Source organism: Grammomys surdaster, unplaced genomic scaffold, assembly GCF_004785775.1.
Source record: "Grammomys surdaster isolate TR1022 unplaced genomic scaffold, NIH_TR_1.0 125742, whole genome shotgun sequence".
In the NCBI taxonomy this organism is placed as follows: domain Eukaryota; kingdom Metazoa; phylum Chordata; class Mammalia; order Rodentia; family Muridae; genus Grammomys; species Grammomys surdaster.
The window spans coordinates 628666-651971 of NW_021620574.1; the positions used below are offsets into that span (position 1 = coordinate 628666).

Consider the following 23306-nt stretch of genomic DNA (forward strand, 5'->3'; position numbering starts at 1 on the left):
TTCCTCACGTGTCTTTTGACGTCATCCAGGCTGAGCGCCACGCCCTTATCTGCGCTGCTCCTCTTAGCCTCCTTCTGGCACTTCCCACGTCTACACAGCCGGTGCTTAATGACCTGGGAGGGGTTTAGAGCACGGTGGGTAGACCAGAATCCCGAATGGTGTGGCCACGCCCAGCCCTGCCCCCTTACCTCCTTACCTCGTAGGCATAGTCAAAGAGTTCCAGTACTGTGAGGATGCTGGCCCCGATAAATAACCCCATCTGGCCCCCGATGTCACCTACAGGGTCAGGTCAGAGAGGTTAGTGGGCTCTGGACCAAGGGGCTCTGGGCTTAATAGGACTGAGGCAGGTCAGCCACGCTTGCAGAGATTGGTGCCCTGATACAGAAGGATCAGAAAGCCAGACTCTGGCAGGATTTTTATTCTCTATCCTTTTCTGTATTTTTCCTTCCTAAAACGAGTGTTTCTTATTCAAGAAAAATAAATTCTTTATAAAACACACTACTTTCTTAGTGTCTGGACCACTTTCAAGGACATACGGAGCAGTTTCTGCTTCTATCCCTCAACCCCTTCTCCGATGCCCGACTTTTCCACTTCATTCTAAGAGAAGGCCCAGTTCCTTTCGTCCACTTAATGCCACCCAAGAGGGCTCAGGGAAGGGCCCCTGGGGATGGGAGAGACTGAGAGCACCTAGTTTTAGATGGGAGGGAGCCATGTCATATCCTGGGCATAGGAGAAGGTTGGTCATTCACAAGCTCACCCAAGAGCCCTGCGATCTCATAGGCCTTTTTCTGCTCGATGGTCTCATAGTTGAGGACTTCAAAGAAAATGTCCAGCACCAGAATGTTCTCCCTGCACATGGGGAGGGGGAGAAGGAAAAAAAAGCTAGGTTCAAGTCCTATCTCTGTCCCTTACTAGACAGGTGATCTTAGTCGTGAGCTTCTCTGAGGCTGTTTCCGTATTCCTGAGATGCTGATGAAGAGTCCTGCCTTCTAGGGGCGCTGTGAGGATTAAATTAAATGGGATGCGTGAGAGAAGACGCTCTATATTCGAGCAAGTGGAGGCGATCCCAGTTACAGCAACGAGGACGGAGTTAGAGGATAAAAGAAGGAGAGGGGAGGAAAGTGCTAAGTTACTTATTCCAGCTTGATCTCCCCAACACACAACCCATGCTCTTCGGGTGCCTTAGGACCTTCTGTGACTTATCTCAACTTCATTGTGCCCAGAGACTCTCATTAGAGTCCACCTGTACCCTCTGCAGTCCTTGTACCAGGGCCCTGCCCCTCGTAGCAGACTCCTTACCCTATGTACTGTTCAGATTTGTTGAACTTCTTGGCCAGGTACTTGGCTGAGGCTTTGCTGGGGATCTTGACCATGGACAGCTCCTTGCCGTAGCGGGTCAGGTTGCAGGGCATCTCACACACGCAGTATTCCTGGTCTTTCTCCACTAGGAAGTCTGTGCCCATGTGAAAGGCACTAGTTGAGTGGTGTCCTTCTGCCAGTGCCTTCCCAATATGCACATACTAACCCTGGCCAAAAGACCCTAGGACCCTCTCTCATTTGCCTGGCCTGGGGTCTATCCTTAGCTCATCCTCACCCAGCCTTTCTGCCCTTGTATTTAATCTTATTCCCTCAGGGTTCTAAAAGACCAACTATCTGAGGCTGAAAGAGGGTGAAGACCCTCCCAAGAGATTCTTATGAATTCTCCACAGGGACCTTTGAAGGTGCAGTTCTCAGCATATAGAGGCAGATGCAGGTAGAAAGCACACAGCCATTGTCCAATCAAGTTCAACCTTGATCTCAGTGCCCTGAGCATGGGACAGACAGCATTTTCTTCCCTCCCCCTACCTGTCCCAGGTCAGAGATGCTCACCCAGGGCGGGATCTGCACACTCCTTGTACTGCTCTGGAGTGCAGTAGGGGGCATCTCCTATAAAGGAAAGAGGTCAGGAGGGCAGGAGATTAAAGGGATCTTGCAATGGTGTGGTATTGTGTAAGGAAGAAGCTGGAAGATGGGACAGTAGGATGAGCCATCCCTGGTGCCCCAGAAGTGACCTACTCTCCAGCCCACCCTTAAAAAACCCTCCCCTACTTCCTGTAGACACAGGCAGGATCCAAGAGACAAGAGCCAGAAACATAAATGAAATGACCAGGGACCAGGGTTAGGAAGGACAATACAGACAGGGCACAGGCGAGGGTTTGTGTAGCCTGAGATAGCCCAGGGCTGTGCTCGGAATCTTGGGGTCTGACCTGGCATGTGCACCATTCGGCAGTTGCAGTTTTCCACCAGGTAACGTGTCTCACAATCAATCCGGCAGGCAGTGATGCTGTAGGAGTCGAAGAAATCCGAGTCCATGGTAACAGCATTGCAGGTGCCCCAGGGTGAGGGCAGGTAGATGAGCTGCTGGGACAGCCGGGGAGCTGGGGACATGTGGGGGCTTCTCCCCAACTCCCCGAAATGGACCTCTCTGGCAAGATGCAGAACTCAGGGGTCTTACCCCTGGAGCTCTAAGATCTTAGACTTTACAGAGTGTTCCTCCCATTCTTGATCACCCACCACTGTGAGTGTGTGTGTGCATGTGTGTGTCATGTGTATGTGTCAAGTGTGTGTGTGTGCATGTGTTTGTGTCCCATGCATAGTCCAGAAGTAGATGTTGGATATGTTCCTCTATGTCTCTCTACTTATTGTTTTCCAGGGAGGATCTCTTACTGAATCTGGGGCAGCTCACTGGCCTGCTAGCTTCAGGAATTTATCTCTGCACCCCTCAGCCCAGAACTGGGGTTACAGCTGTGCACCACTCTGGTTTACATGGGTGTCGGGGTCTCACTTGAGATCCTCATGCTTGCATAATAAACACTCTACCCACTGAGCCATCTCCCCAGTCCCCAGAACTCCATCTTGACTCCCCAACACCCACTGCAGACCCTCACCCTCTGCTCCTGGCAAGACACAAATGTCTGGAAGCCTGGGGCCACGCCAAAGCCCAGCTGGTCGATAAAAGGAGGCTCGTCCTGACTGTGGATCTGCACTTTGATGCCTGCTTCGAAGGACGTCTCGTCTGTAAAGATGAAGGCATGAGAATTGGGAGGATTTCTGAGTCCTTAATCATCTCCAGAACCTGGGGTGTCACACCTCCCTGGTAATAAGCAGTCCCACTGGGACTTGGTAGAGGCAATGGGGTCCGACCACACCGCTATCCTCCCGTGTTAGCAGCTCCACGATGCTCCAGTGACTTCTGGATCCTACACACCTCTCTTACCTGATGTCTGCAATGTATCTTGCCGGTTCAGATTATTTATCCTGGACTGTCACTGTCTCTGCCCCTCTCCATCTCTCCTCATCCCTTTCTCTTTTCTCCCCATCTCTCTGCCCCCAAGTCCCCTGAGACCAGACAGCCAGGCAGTCCAAGAAGAGAGGGAGTTATTTATAGAGTGAGTGGCGGCCACTGATGGAAGACGATGCTTGGTTACCTTGGAGAGTAACTAAACCAGGAAGGAGGAGCCAGGGAATCTAGAGTGTGGAAGTCACATAGGGGCAAAGACAGACAGGGTGAGATCTTGGGAGAAGGGGGAAGAGTCTGAGTTTGGGCTTAGGACCACACAGTGGAGCCATAGTTGAGTCTGGGGCCAGGCAGGATGCTCCTAAGCAGGCTAACATACCAGTCTCTCCCCACACAGGCAAGTATTCATCTTGCTGAATATCCAGCATGATCTCCAAGCCGTTGCCAGTCCCACCTTTCATGGTCTTCAGCCGTGGCCGCCCATCTTGGCCCGAGTTGAAAGTGTAACACTTTCCATACCTCGTAAAGACCTGGTAGAGGGCAGAGTAGAGAGCGTGAGAGTTCTGCCAGCCAGATGGGCTTCTGGTTGGGTTTAACCACTGAAAACCACAAAGGATCGGACACAGGCAGACAGATAGCGGCGTACTGATCCCCTCTTCCTCTAACACCGCAGTCAGTGGCTTAGCCCCTTAGGATTGTAACATTGTAACTCTTGTCGGGAGGACTCCCTTTGTGCTCCTTCAGCCTAGGAGTGATAACAATTTCCCACTAAGGCTAGCTCCATTGCCCTCCCTTACTGGCTTCCTTAATCCTGCACATGGCTTTGCAAATAGCCCCTTTGTTAAAGTCTTTTCGACTGAACTATCAAGGGACAATCTTTTTCTTGCTAGGACCCTAAGGTGCACCGCTGTCACCATGATCCTATAACTGCTAAACCTCTGAGGCCTTCTGAAACAGATCTTTAGATCTTTGCTTTGGGATTTCACCCGAGTTAGAAATCCTTCCAAGACTTTCCTCCACACCTAAGCCCCTCAAAGCTAAGCCTTTCAGTCTCTTCCCTCTCTCAGCCTCTCGTGTCCACCATTGTTCCATTATCAGTAGAACCTGAGAGCAGCCCCAGTCGACACGCCAGGAACCAAACTTATTCCAGCATATCAACTCTTCTCCCAGGAATCAGGACTGAATACCAAGGTATAGCATGTTTGGGTGCCCTTAGAGCTCAGAGACCTCAAGGGAGATATGTTCCTCATCAGAAGATACTGTATCTTCTGCCCTCACAGAGGCCCAGTGGCCAAAACACTAGCTTACAATCACTTCAGGGACTGGGATGACACCCATGTACTCCTACCTGGTAGGCATAGAGTGGTGGGTATGGAAGAGAAAGGCCAGGCATCTGAAATCTACATGGGCTAGAGGGGCATCAGGCCAGACCGGACTACAAGCCAATCTGGGGGGATGGTGGGGTGGCAGCTGGCTTCGTATCTAGAAAGTCCCTTCACCTCTGAGTGGGGGAAGCAATGGGGAAAGGTGATATTTTCCAGTGACTTAGAGGTTTCCCAACTTCACTAACAGATGGATCTCTCTCTCTCTCTCTCTCTCTCTCTCTCTCTCTCTCTCTCTCACACACACACACACACACACACACACGCACACACACACACACAGCTTGTAGCTGGTAGGGACTGGATTCCCATAAGAAAGAGCACAGGAAACAAAGTAAAGATACAATGAAGTCCTTGTTGTGAGCTGTTGACAAGGTGTGGGGGCTGCCCTCTCCACCTATGACCCAATTCTGCACTTCTAGAGAAATGGTGGCTCCTCCCCACAACTATCCCTCCAGGGATGATAGTCAACAAGGCCAGCCATAGGCAGCCCCCACCACGTCAAAGGTTGACCTCATAGCTAGAACAAGGTTCGGGGCCATGGAGAGGTCTGGAGGAGAGCAGATGAGGCTGGAGGAAATTCCAGGCATCCGAATAGAAGCTAATTACTGGTGACAACATAGTTCAAGACACAACTAGGGAGAGCTTTGCATCTGGGCGGGAGGGGCTCTTAACCTAGCTGCAGACTCTGGGACCCCAGGTGAGTTCTGGCCCAGGTTAGGTAGGGTTCAGCGATTATCAGCCCCAGCCTCAGGAGCTGATTTGATGGCCAGAAAGAGAGCCATGGTATATACTCTTGGGGTGTTGTGGTAAGCATGGGTCCCACTCACCACTGAGAAGTTGTGGGGACCACAGGGGCCCCCACAGTAGGAACAATAGAGCAGCATATCCTCCAGCCGGTGGCAAGAGCGGTTGTAGAAACGATGGAGATTAAAGGGCTCCCCGGAGAAAGCCTCTGGCCCAGGTGGAGCGAGGGGCACCCCAGGATCGTCACTTTCATCCAGCCCTAGCATAGGGGCCAGGTAGAGCAAGTCAGGGTAACTGAGCTGGGACAACCGCACAGCATTGGTGTTACAGAAGGTGACAGCTGGGAAGACCAGCTCTGTGGTGGCCACTTCATCTAGCAAAGTCACGTGCGGGTAGCTGAGGTAATAAGCAACTCGGTCCCCTACCTGGCACAGGAAGGCACCCAGTGCTATGACAAAGGCCACGGCCCACAGAGCTTGCCTTGGTCCTGGGCCCCCTTCCACAAAGACATGGCTGGCACCATGGAGGCTACAGCTGTTGGCGAAGGTCACCAAGTCCCTAGGTGAGTTACCCTTATCCAGCTCCATTCCTGCCTCTTTTTCCTTCTCTTCCTCTTCTTCCGATTCTGAGCTGTCCTGCTGCTGCCGGTGGTGGTGGGGACCCCAGATATCTCCCATGGATCCTGGGGCCTCCTCTCCAGAGGAAAATGACACAGAGCAAAAGATCTGAATGGGCATCTTCTCCAGGAGATAGAAAGGAGGTGCCGGAGGGGACGGAGATTGGACTGCAGGTGTGGTCCAGCAGGGCCAGCTACCTAACCCTTCAGCCAGGCCTCCGAAGACCTAGCTGTTTGTCCTTCCTCACCAGAGCTTCTGTGGCAGTGTGGCTGAGCTGGGGCAGGGCATGAGGAGGAGGACCAGACTGCTCTGCTAGAGAGGGCGTGGTCTGTGCCGCTGATGAATAATTGATGGAAAGCCTGCTGGGAAGGGGGGCCCTTGCCAGGGAGGAGGAGAGCCAAAGACTGTCTGACACTGGCTCCAGCAGGATGAGGGTTTTGGGCTCTTTGTACCCTCTCTTCAGGTGAGGTGATGCCCACTCCTCTCACTGGCAGGATGACCTCAGTTGCTGCCCTCTTCCAGGACACACATGCATACTCTCACCCTCCACAGCTCTCCAGCATGCCCCTCGGCGTCCCCACCCCAGTTCTGCCGGCTCCCTTCATTCTGACAGCTTGATGTAGCTCTTGTTCTGGGCTCTCCAAGCCTCAGGCCCCTCTGCATTAGACTCTAATTCCTCTCCACCCATAGTCACTCCAGTTGTTACATTGACAACCCCGGCCCCCATCTTCCAGCCTACTCAGCCTCTGTTTACTCTTAGTATTTCTTTGATACTTAGTTACCTTCCCATCATCCACTTCAACTTACTTTGTTACTTCCTGAGCCTCCATTACCCCTTGTCATTCCCTTGACCCACAGCTCCGTCCAGCTAGTCTCTAACTCCCATTCTCCCCTAACCTACAGCTCTATTTTAGGTCGCCATCCCTCCTGGGAGAACAACACACTTAGGTCTCATTCCCTCCCCTCCCCCCATTTTCTGTGGCTTGTAGGGCAGCCCAGGTTCCATTAGCAGATATTTCTCACTGACCACAGACTCATTTCTGACCAGTTCCCAGCACTGGGGGAGAGACTTTTGAAGCTGAAAGCTTGCTGACAGAACACTACCATGCCCTCCACAGTCCACAGCTTGCCCTCCCCCCTAAAAAAAACAAAAAAAGCAAACAAAACAAAACCAGTTTAGAAGGGGAATGTGAGAGGCTGTCCTCAGGAGGGTGGAGGGAACTGTGACCCGTGTGGAGACAGAAGGTCCTGGGGCAGGTGAACAGTGTTGGGAACCAACCTGAAAGCTCCCCCCAACCCCTAGCATCCCGTGCTCCTCAGAACTGAGGCTCCCTCTGCTTTCCATGGACCAATCCCTACCCACAGGCCCCTGGCCCCTCTGTGCGCTCTGGTCACCCAGGGCCTCTGATTGAGGAACTTGAGCCAGCAGCCAAGTCTCTAGGGCCAAGAAGGTGACCTAGGAAGGGAAGGGAGGAAAGAAAAGGGAGGAAAGGAAAGGGAGGGAGGGGAGGGGAAGGGAGGGGAGGGGAGGGGAGGGGAGGAGCAAAGCAGATTAACCCTTTCTCAGCAGGGCCAGAAGTAGGTCTAGGTTGAACAAGTCTACCAGGGCCTTCCTATCCCTTACCCTTTGTAAGCCTGGGATGTGTTGAGTGAGGAGGGGCAGGATGCTGGGTTCTAGAAGAGCTGACAGCTGTGCAGCTTTCGGCCTTACTCAGCTTTACCTCTAGAGACACGGAGCCCCAGAAGAGGAGAAAGCCGAGAGGTCTAACCCCTCTCCAGGCCCCCATGCCCCTTAGACACATCTCAGTTCTTCTTCCCTCTGAACGACGGTCTCCCAACTCAGCCTCCCCATATCCGTGCCTTCAGTTCAGTTATTCCATCCTGCCCATTTCCTGCTGAAAACTCCTCAGTGTTTTGTGGTAAAGCTTATTCCGAGCACCCTCATTACTGACACCACCCCCACCCCCCTTCAGCCCAGCATCCAGCCACCAAAACCTCCCAGGGGCACCAGGCTCGCCCACAGGTGCACCAGGCTCACCCACAGCCCAGGACTCTGGTCAGCTCCGGCTCATTTTTTCCCTCATGTCTTTGATTCTGTTTATTATTACTGTGCGTGTGAGTTGCTGGTCAGAAGACAACTTTCAGGAATTGCCTTTCTTTTTTTACATTGGGCTCTCAGAACCAAACTCATACCTGGAGCTGGCCATAGTGACTTGGGTCCCTGCTTTTGCCTGCTGAGTCAACTTGCTGGCCTTCTGATGCTGATATTATTGTTATTATTATTATGACTATTATCATCATAGTCTCACTCTGAAGCCCAGGCTGGCCTGGTATTTATCATGTCAATCAGGCTAGCCTGGAGCTCACAGAAATCCATTTGCCTCTGCCTCCCATATGCTAAGATTAAAGGTACACCACCATGCCCGATCCCTCTGATCATTTTTAAAAATTGATTATTTTAATTTATATCTGTGGGTATTTTGTCTGCATGTGTGATTTGCGCGCCAGTGTGTGTAACACTAAGAAGGTCTACACTCAGGGTGTTGGATCTCTTGGAACAGGAGTCCCAGACCACCGGAAGCTAGTTGAGAGCTGCTACGTGGGTGCTGAGAAGGGGCCAAGCATCCTCTGGGAGAGCAGTGGCACTCCTCAGTGCTGAGCCATCTCTCCAGCCCAGCCCTCTGATCTTCCCAAGGAGACAGGCTCTCACTGTGTTGCTGTCCTAAGCCCTGGGCTCCAGTCCTCTTTAGGCCTCACCTCCCAAGCAGCTGGGTTTGTAAGCCCACACCACCGTGCCCAGCTTCTGCTTCTTCTTCAATACCCTATTCATATTGTCTCTGATGATTCCACAGGGCACAGTGCCTGCCCCAGGGACAGCCTCTACTCAAGACATGTCAGATGTGAGGTAATCCACAGCCTCTTGAGCACGGAGGCTGTGAGAGGGAGCGGTCCAGCTGGAGCGACTACATCCAGGAAAAAGAAGTAAAAGACTAACTTTAAAGATGGATGGGCAAAGCACTTGGGAGGCAGAGGCAGGCGAATTTCTGAGTTCGAGGCCAGCCTGGTCTACAGAGTGAGTTCCAGGACAGCCAGGGCTACACAGAGAAACCCTGTCTCGAAAAAAACCAAAAAAAAAAAAAAAAAAAAAAAAGATGGATGGGCAAGATGGCCGCAGTAAAGGTAGTTCCTGTCACTTCCTGTCAAGCCCGAGCACCTAGATTTGACTCCCAGAACTCATGTGGCTGGAGGAGAGAACTGGCTTCCACAGGTTGTCTTCTAACCTCTCAGGTGCATACCCCTACACAAACTACATGGAGAGATGTGGTACAAAGCAAAAACCCACAAGAGGGGCTGGGTCCGAAGAGAGATCAGCCACCTCCAACTGTTACCCTCTCCTGTACAAGTCCATGGATGCCCTTTCTGTCTGCTGCCTCAAGGACATCTTTCTCCCGCCTGCCAGGCCTTAGTTCTCATGGGGCAGAGTCTGCTGGGCTGCTCTTCCTCAGGACAGTTTCAGAGACCTTGGCTTATGGGATGCTGGCTGAGGTTGACCATTGCGGCCCATCTGCCTCTTGCCCACTAGAGGGCACTGTCTCCCTCCTTCAGACATCCTGGATTCACAAGAGGAAATCAAGGCAGAGGGCGCTTTGGGGTGAGAGTCGCCACCAGAGAGGAGGCTGTGAGGACGCACAGCGTCTTCAGAGGACATTTTGCTGATATAACTACACTCCTCACACCTACACCAAGACTACTTTACACTCCAATACAGCAACACACAGGCATGGAGACACATGCACACACATACACCAATGTAGATGCACATACACACAGGTACACGCATGTGTACATACTCATATGCACACACTTGCACCCGCATACACACAGACACATTCCTGCATGTGCACTCACATACACACAGGTACATACATGCACACATGCATGCACACACATGGTCACCCATACATAAGCACGTACATACTCGTATCCCTATACTTCCCCTCCCCCATTCTCTCTCTTCTCATTCCTTCAAATTCCCTCTCAATTTCATTTCACTCAAGAAGGCACATTCAAAGTTTTTCAGTAATGGGAAGGTAAGAAGGCCAGGAAGCACATACAGACTATGCACACACACACACACACACACACACACACACACACACTGTGGACACACACACACACACACAGTGAACACATACACAGACTGTGGATACACATGGACCACAGACATATGCACACACTGTGGACACACACACACAGTGTAGACACACATAGTGGTCCCTGAAGAGATGATCAGGTGCACACAAACAGACCTACACTCAATTCTGGGCCCTGGGTGGAGGGAGCGCTTGCTGAATGAGGTCCTGGATTCACTGCCTCTGCTCACCGGTCTGTAATCCCAGCACTTGAGAGGGAGAGGCCGGAGGACCAGGAGGTGACCTCAGCTACAGAGAGAATTTGAGACCACCATGAGACCCTGCTTAAAAATGAACAAATAGCCCTGCCTGGCCACATACACCTTTAATACCAGCACCTGGGAGGTTGGTGCTTTCACATCTGTGAGACTGAGGCCAGCCCGGTCTACATAACAAGTTCTAGGCCAGCCAGGGTTACATAGTAGTATATATGTACATATGTGTGTGCATTCTTGTCCATGTGTCCTTTTATGGACACCAGAGGTTGGGTGACCTCTTCTATAAATTTCTGCCTTACAAAGTAAAATAAGTCATCAAGTAATGAGTCAGGACTTTCCAGCCAAGGATGAATGTCTTCCCTGAGTCCTTCCCAAAGTCCAGCACTATCCCCAGCTGTGTGTGGCAACTGAGTGGCTTCTTACTTTCTCTGCATCCTTTCTGAATTTCATCTCCTTCCACATCTGGGCAAGGTTTGGTGATTTTCATGGCCCACACAACGAGGACCTGCGTCATCATTGGACAAACAAGAACTGAACCACAGAGCTCAGGAGATAGCTCAATAGGTGACATGCTTGATGCATGAGGATCTGAGTTCAGATCCCCAGCACCCATGCAGAAACTGGACAACTGTCTATAATCCCAGCACTGGGGAGGTGGAGACGGGTAGATTCTCTGGAGCTCAATGGCTGGCTGGGTCCTAGCTAACTCATGAGCTCCAGGTTCAGTGAGAGAGTCTGCTTCAAAAGAATAAAGGAAGGGGCTCAGCAAGTAAGAGCCTTGGATACTCTTCCAGAGGACCTGGGTTCGATTCCCAGCACCCACATGGCAGCTCACAACTGTCTGTAATTCCAGTTCCTAGGGATTTTATATCCCCTTCCATGGTACACAGACATACATGTGAAATACAAATACACATAACAAAATAGAATGATTTATTCTAGCCCATTCTAGAGATGGGAGAGAACACTGACCTCTGGCTTCTACACAGGCATATGTGAGCGAGTGTGCTTATATACATTCATGCAACACACACACACACACACCACAACAACAACCAATTCAAGTCTCCTCATGAGCAAGTACTAAGATTGGGTGTGATAGGGGGCTAGAGAGATGGCTCAGCGGTTAAGAGCACTGACTGCTCTTTCAGAGGTCCTGAGTTCAATTCCCAGCAACCACATGGTGGCTCACAACCATCTGTAGTGGAATCAGATGTACTCTTCTAGTGTGTGTCTGAAGAGAGTGGCAGTGTACTCAATACATAAAATGAATAAATAAATCTTAAAAAAAAAAAAAAAGATTGGGTGTGATAGTGCGTACTTTTAAAGGCAGAGGCATGCAAATCTGTGTGAGTTCTGGCCAGCCTGGTCTACAGAGTGAGTTCTAGGACAGCCAGAGCAAACAGTTCTAAAATAGCTCAAAAGCAAGCAAGCAAGCAAGCAAACAAACAGACTGTCAATTAAAACGAGGTCATCTACCTCTAAATGGCTTCCTTCTACCTCCCTCATTAACATGGCGGGGAACAGAGATCGGGCTGGATTCTGCCCTTGTGATTTAAAACACTTACAAATCAAACTATGAGAACCATTATGAGAATACTCCTGGGGCAGAGGACGGGAGAGCCTAACACAGACTGAGGAATCAGTACGGTTTTCTGAGGAAGCGAGGATTGAAATGCACTCCTGGTCCGATAGTAACGCATGCTTTCTGTTGAAGGATCAGAAATAATCAAAGCTAGGTGTGGGCTAGATGTGGTGTGTGTACCTATAATCTCAGCACTTGGGAGACTGAGGCAGGAGGATCAGTTCAAAGCCGTCCTTGGCTCCACAGTGAGTATCAGGCTAACCTGGGCTACATGAGACCCCATCTCAAACAAACAAACAAACCAGAAAGAAAGAGAGAGAGAAAGAACGAGAGATTATGAATGAAACTGCAGATCTCGTCAGGTCTTGGACCCGTCTGTCAAGGCAGGTGAGGGAGACGGGGTGCTAGAGAGGGCCTGTGTAACTGGGGTGTCAGAGTGCCTGTGTAACTGGGGTGTCCGAAAGGGCCTGTGTAACTGGAGGGGTGCTCTCCAGAGCAGATATTCAGGGAGAGGGTTCGTTTGAGAAGTAAGACAGAATGAGTCTGGTTCTGCACCTGATGGCTTTTAGGAGCGTCAAGGCCTCCTGAGTAAAGACTCGGACGGAAAACTGGCAGAGCTGATGTTATGGCAAGAGAGCCGGCCTGAGACCCAGCGCTGGTATCGTGTAGATGGTATTCAAAGTCATGAGCGAAGGTGTGACTGCCCAGGAATAGAATACAAAGTTAAAAAAAAAAAAAAAGAAAGAAAGGAAAAGAGGCCTGATTTGGCATTATCCATTGAAGCTAAACAGAATCCTACCTTATGACTTAACCACCGCTCCTACCTCCATACCCAAGAGGAATGAGTACACGTGTCAACCAAAAAACCAGGAAGAAGAATGTTCACAGTTGCTCTATTTATAACAGCCCCAAACTGGTGACAACCCAAATGTCTAGCAATAGTGGAACATCTAAATAAGTTGCATTCTATGAATATAATGAGATAGCACACAGCATTGAAAAAGAAACGACTATCGCAACATGACTGACTCTCACGGGTGATCATGGGCAAAAGTAGGTCACTCTGAGACGTCAAGGGTGGGGGTGGTAAGTACAACTCCAGGATGTTTAAGAGAAATGAAACTTACCCTTACTGCTAAAACAACGACAGACTCCTGTGGGGTGGTACTTACCTGAGGGAACCACCCGAAGTGTTGGAAATGTTTTGTGTCCATGAAAATATATACTCAATGTAGTACGTACTATTACAGTGTAAGGTAGACCAGTGCAAAATTCTTCAAACTGTGTCTTTAAACTATATCCCTATGACTTAAAAGGAGAATAAAACCACGGGCTGGGCCCTGATAGTACATACTAGCCAAATAGAGAGACGGAACTGGTAAAATAACAAAGTGGCTGGACATACAAGCTAAAGACTCTTGGGAAATGTGATGATTTAGACAACAAGGAAAGCCGGGCAGTGGTGGCGTACGCCTTTAATCCCAGCACTTGGGAGGCAGAGGCAGGTGGATTTCTGAGTTCGAGGCCAGCCTGGTCTACAGAGTGAGTTCCAGGACAGCCAGGGCTGCACAGAGAAACCCTGTCTCGGAAAAAAACAAAAAAACAAAAAAAAACAAAAACAACAACAAAAAAGAAAACAAGGAAAACAATTTGTTGCTGTTTGTTGCAGCTCTGGAGATCAAAGCCAGAGCCTTCTGCATGGAGATAAGCTCTTTAGCATGGAGCTTTGGGCCAGTCCCTTAGTTTGTTTATCTTGTTGTTTTCTTTTATGTTTCAAGGTTTTGTTTTGTGCTATTGTTTTTAAAGACAGCGTCTTCTGGAGCTCAGACTAGTTTTGAACTTCTCAAGTAGTTGAGGATAATATTGGTCTTTTAATCCTCTTGAGGATGTCTTTGAATTCTTGTTCTTCCTGTTCCTATATCCCAGGAGCTGGGATTATGGGAATGTGTCAGTATTCCCACCTTTCCACCCCACTCCTTGAGACAGGGTATCACTTGTATCCCAGCTGGCTTTGAGCTAATTATGTAGGGAAGGATGAACTTGGACTACTGATATTCCTGCCTCCACCTCCAAAGCACTGGGATTGTAGAAAAAGCCACTATACCCTGATATGCAGGGCTGGAGATAGGACCCCAGGCTTTATACAAACACTAGGCAAAGCTCTAACAACTTAGCTGGTCCTCAGCCCTCCTTCCCTGTAGAGGTTTGAATGAAAACAGTCCCTAAGGCTCATGTATTCAAATACTTGATCCCTAGTTGGTAGAACTTTTGGGGAAGGATTACGAGGTGTGGCCTTGTTGGAGGATGTGTGTCACTTGTAGCAGGCTTTGAACTTTCAAAAGTCCATGTCATTCCCCCAAATAGATGTCATTCCCTCCTGTTTGTGGATCAAGATGTGAACTGTTAGCTCCTTCTCCTGTGCCATGTCTGCTTGCCTGCTGCCACGGTCCCCATTTTGATGGTCATGAACTCTAACCCTCTGGAAACATGATCCCTAAATTGAATGCTTTCTTTGCTAAGCTGCCTGGTCATGTTGTCTTATTTTGGCAAAAAAAAAAAAAAAAAAAAAAAAAGAAAGAAATTAATTATGTTAGTTGGACTAAGTGAGCAGGACGCAGAAACCACTTTGGACTTGTTGGTGACACATATACACATCAGAGGATGGATAAATTAATCCAGCCAAAATTCAAGGGCCTTCTACCTCAGTGAAATTCCTAGGAGTCCAGTGGTATGGGGTATTCAGAGATATTCCTTCTGAGGTGAAGGGCAAGTTACTGCACCTGGCCTCTCTCACCACCAAGCTCAATGCTTTGTGGGCAGCTTTGGAGTTAGGAACCAGCACATTCTCCAACCCATACACATAGTGATTCAGAGAGCCGTTAGCTTTGAGTGGGGCCTGGAACAGAGGAAGGCTCTTCAGTAGGTCCAGGCTGCTCTACAGGCTGCTCCACCACTTGGACCGTGTGATCCAGCAAACCCAATAGTACTTGAAGTGTCAGGAGTAGGTAAGGATGGTGTTTGGAGCCTTTGGCAGCTCCCCATGGGTAAACCACAGAGGAAATGCCGTCTCTGGTACCAACTCCTGTCTTGGTTATTTTTCTATTGCTGTGATAAGACAACATGACCAAGGCCACTTATAAAAGATAGCGTTTAATTTGGGACTCATAGTTCTAGAAGGTTAGTGTCCATGACCGTCATGGCAGGAGCAGGCAGGCATGGTGCTGGAGAAGGAGCTGAGTGTTCATGTCTTTTGTTGTTGTTGTTGTTGTTTTGTTTTTTTGTGGGGTTTTTTTTTTTTTTGAGACAGGGTTTCTCTGTATAGCTCAGGCTGTCCTGGAACTCACTCTGTAGACCAGGCTGGCCTCGAACTCAGAAATCCACCTGCCTCTGCCTCCCAAGTGCTGGGATTAAAGGCGTGTGCCACCACCGCCCCGGCTAGTGTTCATGTCTTGATCTACAAGATACAGACATGAGGCAGAGAGAGCTAACCGGTAAGAGCCTGCCCCCAGGGGCACACCTCTTCCGACAAGGCTTCCTAGTCCTTCCCAAACAGTTCTAACAACTGAGGACCAAGTATTCAAATACATGAGCCTAGAGGGGCCATTCTTAAACTTCTCTTTGTTTTTTAAGGCATGATCACATTGGGTAGCCTAGGCAAGCCTGGGACTTGGGACCCTCTTGCCTCAGTTTCCTGAGTAGCTTGGTCTAAGGGCCTATGCCACCACACATGGCTTGGCTCACCAGTTTTGAAAGCGATTGAAGATCAAGAAAAAGACATGCCGGGCAGTGGTGGCGCACGCCTTTAATCCCAGCACTTGGGAGGCAGAGGCAGGTGGATTTCTGAGTTCGAGGCCAGCCTGGTCTACAGAGTGAGTTCCAGGACAGCCAGGACTACACAGAGAGACCCTGTCTCGAAAAACCAAAAAGAAAAAAAAAAAAAAAAAAGAAAAAGACATGTTTGCTGGATTTGACAACACGAGCGTCACCATTGGTCTTTAATTAAAGCCACAGATCAGGGAGAAGGCAGCTTGGGTAAGCTGGAGTTGAGGAAATGTGTATTGAGAGCTGTACACATCACTTTTACTAACATCGCAGAGGGAGCCCCAGTAGTGTGGAGGGGGCTGGAGAGAAGGCTCAGTGGGCAAGCAGCGCTCTTCCAGAGTCCTGGGTTAGAGTCCCAGCACCCACCACGTGGCTGCTAACCACCATTAGTAACTTCCGTGCCAGGGAATATACTGCCCTCTTCTGGCCTCCTCAGGTACTGCATGCATATGGTACAGAGACATAAGGAGGAGGTAAAATACCCATACACATAAAATACAAATAAACCTTAATTTTTTTTTTTTTGTTTTTTTGTTTTTGGTTTATCGAAACAGAGTTTCTCTGTATAGCCCTGGCTGTCCTGGAACTTACTCTGTAGACCAGGCTGGCCTCGAACTCAGAAATCCACCTGCCTCTGCCTCCCAAGTGCTGGGATTAAAGGCATGCACTACCACCGCCTGGGAAAAAATTTTTTTTTTAAATTAAAAGAGAAAATATGGAGGGTACCGAGGAGGTGAAAGATGTATGTTTTGGTTTTTATCGTAGCCCAAAATCTGATACATAGGACGTACTCAGTGAACAGTAGCTGTTACTATAGTTACGTGTTTATTTACTGGAGATGGGAGTCTTACAGTGTTATTCAGGCTGGTTCCTAACTCCAAGGCTCAAGTGATCTCCTTGACCTCAGCTACCGAAGCAGATGGTTACTACAGGCAGGCCACAGTGGCTCAGGTGTGTATTTTAAGTGTGGAGCACACGGGGATCTGACAGAGTACATTGAGATTATTTTAGATAAGATGAAAGTTCCCTTCCAGGTGTTGGTACGGGGGGGGGGGAAAGAAGATTTTATCTGAAGCATAGAGCTAGGAACAACAGAACTGGGAAGGCTGCAGGTGCTACTGAGGGGGTTGATCAGCTGGCCAGGATGACAGGTCGACAGGTGTTTCCCAGATAGCAGGCCAACTTAAGGCTGTCGATCATCAATGCAAGAGGGATGGACTCAATGCTATGCTCCCCTGGGGTGTGACTCTCTCTGGTACAGTGAGGCTGCCTGGGGCTACCCCCTTTGGGGGTTAGGGGACCAGTTGTGGGGATTGAAGAGATGGTGCAATAAAAAAAAAAAAGCAGGGGGCTGGAGAGATGGCTCAGTGGTTAAGAGCACGGACTGCTCTTCCAGAGGTCCTGAGTTCAAATCCCAGCAACCACATGGTGGCTCACAACCATCCATAAAGAGATTGGATGCCCTCTTCTGGTGTGTCTGAAGACAGCTACAGTGTACTCATAAATAAAATAAATAAATAAATCTTTAAAAAAAAAAAAAAAAGCAGAGGTGTTGCTGGGTGTGGATAGCATATGCCTGCGGTCCCAACATTTGGGTATAGGCAGGTGGATCTCTGGGAATTCTAGGCCAGCCTGGGCTACAGAGCAAAATCCAGACAGTTAGAGCTACTCATGGATACCCTCTTTCGAAGCCCCTCCCATAACACTAATAATAAATAAAACAACTAAAACAAATATCTAGAGATTCAGCTCACTCATGAGGGGGTGGGATTCCTGGGGTCACTTCTGCACCCTTTCCTTCCCTTCCTACCTCTCCACATTGCTTCTCCTCAGAGCACATGCAGCTGGGGAGGCCAGAGCAGCTTTGTCTGTCACACACAGCCCTGTGGCCAAAGTCTGAAGAGCCCAGACTTGGAAGATCCAAAGACAAAGCCTTAGACTGTCACGATCTCAGGCAAACGGCATAACATCGCGACCCTCAGTGTCCCGGCCTTTCCAATGGTGATATTCAGCTTCCTCCAGACTCATAACTGTGAGGCTTAAATGAGCACGGATAAAGGGGGTCTGTAATCTCAAATTCGCTGCCGTGGGCTCCTCATGCGACAACCAGTCTGTCCACACAAAAGCTCCCTCCCACAGCACATACAGCTATGTGTGCCCCGTGCACATCCATACATGTCCATTCCAGATACTACATCTGCATTCTCCTCCAGACACGGGGATGGAGGTGTACATGTGCTCTCTAGGGGCACACATGCAGTGGGTGTACCACGAGAAGTCTGGGTTAGCTGCTGTCACAGCCCAGGCCACGGCAGCAAACTCTCCTCTAGAGATGTTCTTTTCCTGGCATGCTGACGGGACTCACCAGTTAGAGACACGCAACCCTGGACAGCAAAGTTCAACCTCCCCGGTCCCCCCACCCCCAAGACAGTCAGTTGACAGATGGTGGGAGTGGGAAAGAGTTTTCTTTCTTAGAACTCATAGGATCTTAAAAGATCTTAACTGGGGCAGGAAGGATGGCTCAGTGGTTAAGAGCACTGGCTGCTCTGCCAGAGGTTCTGAGTTCAATTCTCAGCAACCACATGGTGGCTCATAAGCATCTGTAATGGGATCTGATGCCCTATTCTGGTGTGTCTGAGTACAGTGTACTCATATACATAAAATAAACAATTCTTAAAAAAAAAATCTTAACTGGCTGCCCCTTTCCCTCTGGAACTCTTTCATATTCTCTCTCTCTCTTTCCCTCCCTCTCCCCTCCCCTCTCCCTCTCCTCCACCAGGACTCTGTGACTGACAGGCAAGCACACTACCGAGTTATATCTCCTGGCAGCAGCCTCAGTTCTTACAGCTTCCTAAAGAAAGACAATGGAATACAACAATTTCACGACCACCTAAAAGTATCCCTCAGGGCCAGGCATGGCAGCCCAATCCTTTAATCCCAGCCCTGAGGAGGCAGAGGCAGGCAGATACCTGAGTTTGTGACTAGCCTGGTCTACAGAGCAAGTCCCAGGACAACCAAGGGCTACAGAGAGAAACCCTGTCTAAAACAAAAACGAACAAAACAAAAGATGTCCTTAGCATGCTAAGTCACTTCAGCACACCTGTTATATACAGACCCAGTCTTGGCTGAAGTACCTCAGAGGCTTTTTATTCCAGGAGCAGGGGCCGCCCCTTGACAACACTTCAGCACCACCCCTCTCCTCGCAGGAAACTGGGCCTAGAAACTGAGAAACTGAGTCTGGTGGAACTCTGCCCCACACCTAGCCCTCCAGCTCGGATAGGGACACCTTGTTCTTGCTGTGGCCTTCCCTGCTCCGTCTTTCAGATTGTTCACCCAAGGGTCCTTTACTGGACTGTTCTCAGCCAGAAGGTAGCAACCTTGGCAGCCACAACTCAGAGAAAACTGAATGAAGGCTTGTGGCTGGCTAATAGATGTGGCTCCAGAGACCTGTCCTCTGTGCCTGGAGGTGGTGGGAGCACACTGTGACCCTGGGGTGTTTGGAGTAGTCAGGGTGGAGGGATTCTACCTGGATCATGCTAGGTCCCCTAAGGGCAGGAGGGAGGTCTGGCCTTCATTGTCGAACCTCAGCCCCAGGGCAGGAGCTGGCATTTGGAAGTGGCTGTCTGAGGGGAGTGAATCTCGGAACTTGTCTTCCCAATTCCTCACTCCCAATCTCTGGTCCGGTTCTCCTCACCATATTCCCAACCCTCCCTCTCCATAATCACAACCGCTCTCCACAAAGTTGAAGCCACCCAGGAGTGACCTGTGCTTATAACAGAATGTCCCTAACCACATCTGCTGGCATCCTGCCTCCAGGACACAGTGGGGTGTAGCACACATCACCCAGTGAGCTGTCCACTCGCTGGGCATTAGCTAGACATCCACTCCTCAGAGTCCTTACTTCCGACTCTGCCCCCAGAGGCACTTAGTTTCTTACATCAATTCCCTATTACTTTAGGCAAGAGCAGGGAGATCAATTAGCTTGGAGTAGCCTCTTAGCTGATAGCAGTCTGGGAGGACTAGCCAGGGTGGGGGGGGGGGAGGGGCAAGAGAAGGAGCTAAATTACCCAATGATTGTAGTCTATGCAGGGAAAAGTGGGGAAGGCACAGCAAGAGACCATCCCCCCAAGGTCTCTGGGTTCCAGACTGGCTCTGCCTAGCTCCTCCCCCACTCTGCAACTCAACTCGGGCACTTCCCAGGGAGGAGAGCAGGATGGGGCGTGTCTGAATTCCTTGGGGGAGTGGAGACTCTTCTAATGTGTGCTTGTATACCCTATCCACACTCCCTTGGGTGGGGTCGCCGGGACTGCCTGGCCTCCTGTCTCTCTTCTCACAACTCCCGCCCTAGTTGAAGGGAATAAATCTACTTGGGGGGCTGGAGAGATGGCTCAGCAGGTAAGAGCACTGGCTGCTCTTCCAGAGGTTCCCAGCAACCACGTGTCGGCTCACAACCATCTGTAATGGGATCTGGCGCCCTCTTCTGGTACGTCTGAAGACAGCGACAGCGTGCTCACATATGTTAAAAAAAAGAAAAAGAAAAAAGAATCCACTTGGATTAGGTCCCCTAAGGACGTTTCTTCTGCGCATCTGTGGGGTCCAGTGAGAGAGTAAGGGGTGTCCGAGAATTGGCTACGGTCCCGGGCTCTGATTACTTATTATTTACTTATTTAAAATTTTTTTACTGCCGGGCGGTGGTGGCGCACGCCTTTAATCCCAGCACTTGGGAGGCAGAGGCAGGCGGGTTTCTGAGTTCGAGGCCAGCTTGGTCTATAGAGTGAGTTCCAGGACAGCCAGGGCTACACAGAGAAACCCTGTCTCGAAAAAACAAAAAAAAACAACAACAAAATTTTTTTTTTACTTTTTGTTGTAGGACCTAGTACCTCACTCTTGCCAATCAAGTGTTCCACCACTCTATGTAGCTAGCCCTCTGGTGGCTTTAGATGACCTCTCTGTCCCCAGTCTGAGCCCCAGGATCTCACTTCCTTTTAGATTAGCACCTCCCTCCCCGCAGTGTTCCAGAATATTCTTATCTCCCTTTAGAACCCTGAGGAGGTATCCCCTATCCCCTTCTAGGCCTACCTCCTTCACTCCACCCCTTCATTAGGGGATTGTCGAGAGTAATCTTGTGGGCACTCTACAGATTCCTACTCCAGGTGTCCAGCCTTGCTTAAGATGACCATTCCTAGCATATCCCTACTTCCGCTCCTACTGCACCCCTAACTCCGCCCCTACCGCACCCCTACCTCTAGGACACCCACTGTCTGTTTCTTCTTTCTCTTCCAAGGCCCAGACATGAATCCCTCCTTCTTTCTCCCTAGGCAAAGGCTCCGGGTCTCAGCTGGAAGGGCTGGCATTGGGCGGATTGGGCAACCATCTGCAGGCCCCGTCCCTCCTCCCGTTGGCGCCGCTCAGCATTCCAGCCACATCCTGCTCCCACTGCCAGGGATGGATAAGGTGCAGCTGGAGGCTGCCACCAGCTGTGACTCTGCTCGCTCCCCAGCCCCCGCCCAGAGACAAGCAGCAGCTGGGCACCCCCACCCGATCCCCCACCACAGAACCCCTGCCCTGCCTTGGCCTGGCTGCCCTTAAGGTGGGGAAGGAGAGATGAGCTTCAGACTTTGTTGCTCTGGCAACCAAGCACCCCACTGGGAAGGAAGGGAGATGGCCAGGAAAGAAGAGGCCTTGTCTTGGGCCTTCCTTGCTTTCTTGGCTACTCAGGAGGGAGCTACTGATATCTACCCAACTGGATTGCCCAGGGATATTCCCCACTGCTTCCCGACTTTCTCAACCCCAAATGATTTTCAAAATAATTTCTCTCAACTCTGTTCGGGCCCTACATTCCCCACCCCCGCCCCCATCCTCCCAGGCTCCACATTCTGACCAGCAATCGCTGGAGCTGGGTTCAGAAGCACATCTGGGGAGGGAAAGGCTTATCAGGGTAGCTGGGCTCTTTGGGCACTGGAGTAGCCTTTTGCTGTGTGCCTTCCTGAACAGTCCTCATGAACAGAGCAGTTGCTGTTTACATGAAGCCTGCCTTTGGAAAACACACAAAGAGGTCCACATATGCCCATTTACACAGCATCCACAAACACAGAGCAAAGGCTTGGCCCTCAATTAAGACTCCCTGCTCGGCAGACTGCAGTGACACACACTTATAATCCCAGCACTCGGGAGGCTAAGGAATTTGAGGCCAGCCTGGGCTAGAAAGTAAGACACCCGGCCCCCCCCCCCAAAAAAAATCTCAAAAAAAAAAAAGACACTTTGCTATTGAGGGATATCAAGATAGTCTCTTCTTGGCCCTGACCCTGAGGACAAATGCTTTTTCTTAGTGCTACATTGGCTCGGAGTCTAGATCCAGACCCCTGACACATACACCAGGCACAGCAGAGAATGATAAGGCCGGGAGACAGATGTTAATTATGAGACCAAGGAGAGGACAGGAGAGGAACCGAATGTGAGCCCCTTAGGACTGAGTGCTTAAGGAGAATGCCAGCCAAGCCCTTCTGCACCAGCGAGCTGTCACTTGAAGATCCCTACAGGTAGATAGGGCAGTGCTCATGATAAGGAAGGAGCCTGGCAGAGGGCAACCTGCTCGCAGTGGGCAAAGGCTGAAGAGTTTGGATCCAGACGGATTCAGGGTCAGGCATTAGACATTAGAAGCAGAACAACCCCTGTCTTTCCTGACAATACAGAACCAAGAAGTGCCACAGTTGGGTCTTCAGAATGCTGGTCTTTGTGTCAGTCCTCTGAGTGAGAACTCACACTGGGGGTGGAGAGAGGGCTCGGTGGTTAAGAATACTTGCTGCTTCTTCAGAGGAGCCAACACTCATATCAGATGCCTACCACTGCCTGTAACTCCAGATCCAGAGGACCCAGCACCCTTCTCCTAGCCTCTGAGGGTGCTCACATATTCATGTTCATACAAATATGTGAAAGCATGTGAAAACGCACATACACATTAAAATAGCAAACTCTGATCCTTTTAAAAAAGGACCTGGATTTCTCTTGAACTCTGCAAACCTAACACATCTCTGTCTGATAGCTTAGAATTCTCCCTCAAACAGTAGAGGCCAATGACATTTCATTACCTCTGTGTGTGTGTGTGTGTGTGTGTGTGTGTGTGTGTGTGTGTGTGCAAGCAAGCAAGCAAACAAGCATCACAGTACTCATGCAGAGGTGAGCGGACAATTTGTGGGAGGCGGTTCTCTTTCACCATGTGGAGTTGAACCCAGGTCATTGGGCTTGCTGGAAAGTAAGCCCACTACCCACTGGGCCATCTTACCAGCCCCCAACTAAACTTACTACATTCGTATTTTATTTTTTTTTTGTTTTTTTTTTTTTTTTTTTTTTTTTTTTCGAGACAGGGTTTCTCTGTATAGCCCGGGCTGTCCTGGAACTCACTCTGTAGACCAGGCTGGCCTCGAACTCAGAAATCCGCCTGCCTCTGCCTCCCGAGTGCTGGGAT

The 23306-nt window shown here is 50.0% G+C and overlaps 1 protein-coding gene across 2 annotated transcripts in view; it reads right to left on the minus strand.

Annotated features, from left to right (window-relative positions):
• The window catches only part of Asic1 (acid sensing ion channel subunit 1), a 30433-nt gene that overhangs the window by 2203 nt on the left and 4924 nt on the right, over positions 1-23306 (minus strand). The window contains exons 1-9 of one of the 2 annotated variants that reach the window (XM_028788296.1): positions 5490-6290; positions 3657-3807; positions 2928-3055; positions 2247-2397; positions 1870-1926; positions 1300-1453; positions 758-849; positions 197-276; positions 9-113 (exon numbers count right to left, since the gene is read on the minus strand). In XM_028788296.1, the coding sequence (XP_028644129.1) occupies positions 9-113; positions 197-276; positions 758-849; positions 1300-1453; positions 1870-1926; positions 2247-2397; positions 2928-3055; positions 3657-3807; positions 5490-6143 (1572 nt within the window). In that variant the 5' untranslated portion in view covers positions 6144-6290. Of the gene's footprint in view, positions 1-8; positions 114-196; positions 277-757; positions 850-1299; positions 1454-1869; positions 1927-2246; positions 2398-2927; positions 3056-3656; positions 3808-5489; positions 6291-23306 lie in introns of those variants that run through there. The other variant, XM_028788297.1, reaches the window with a different exon arrangement.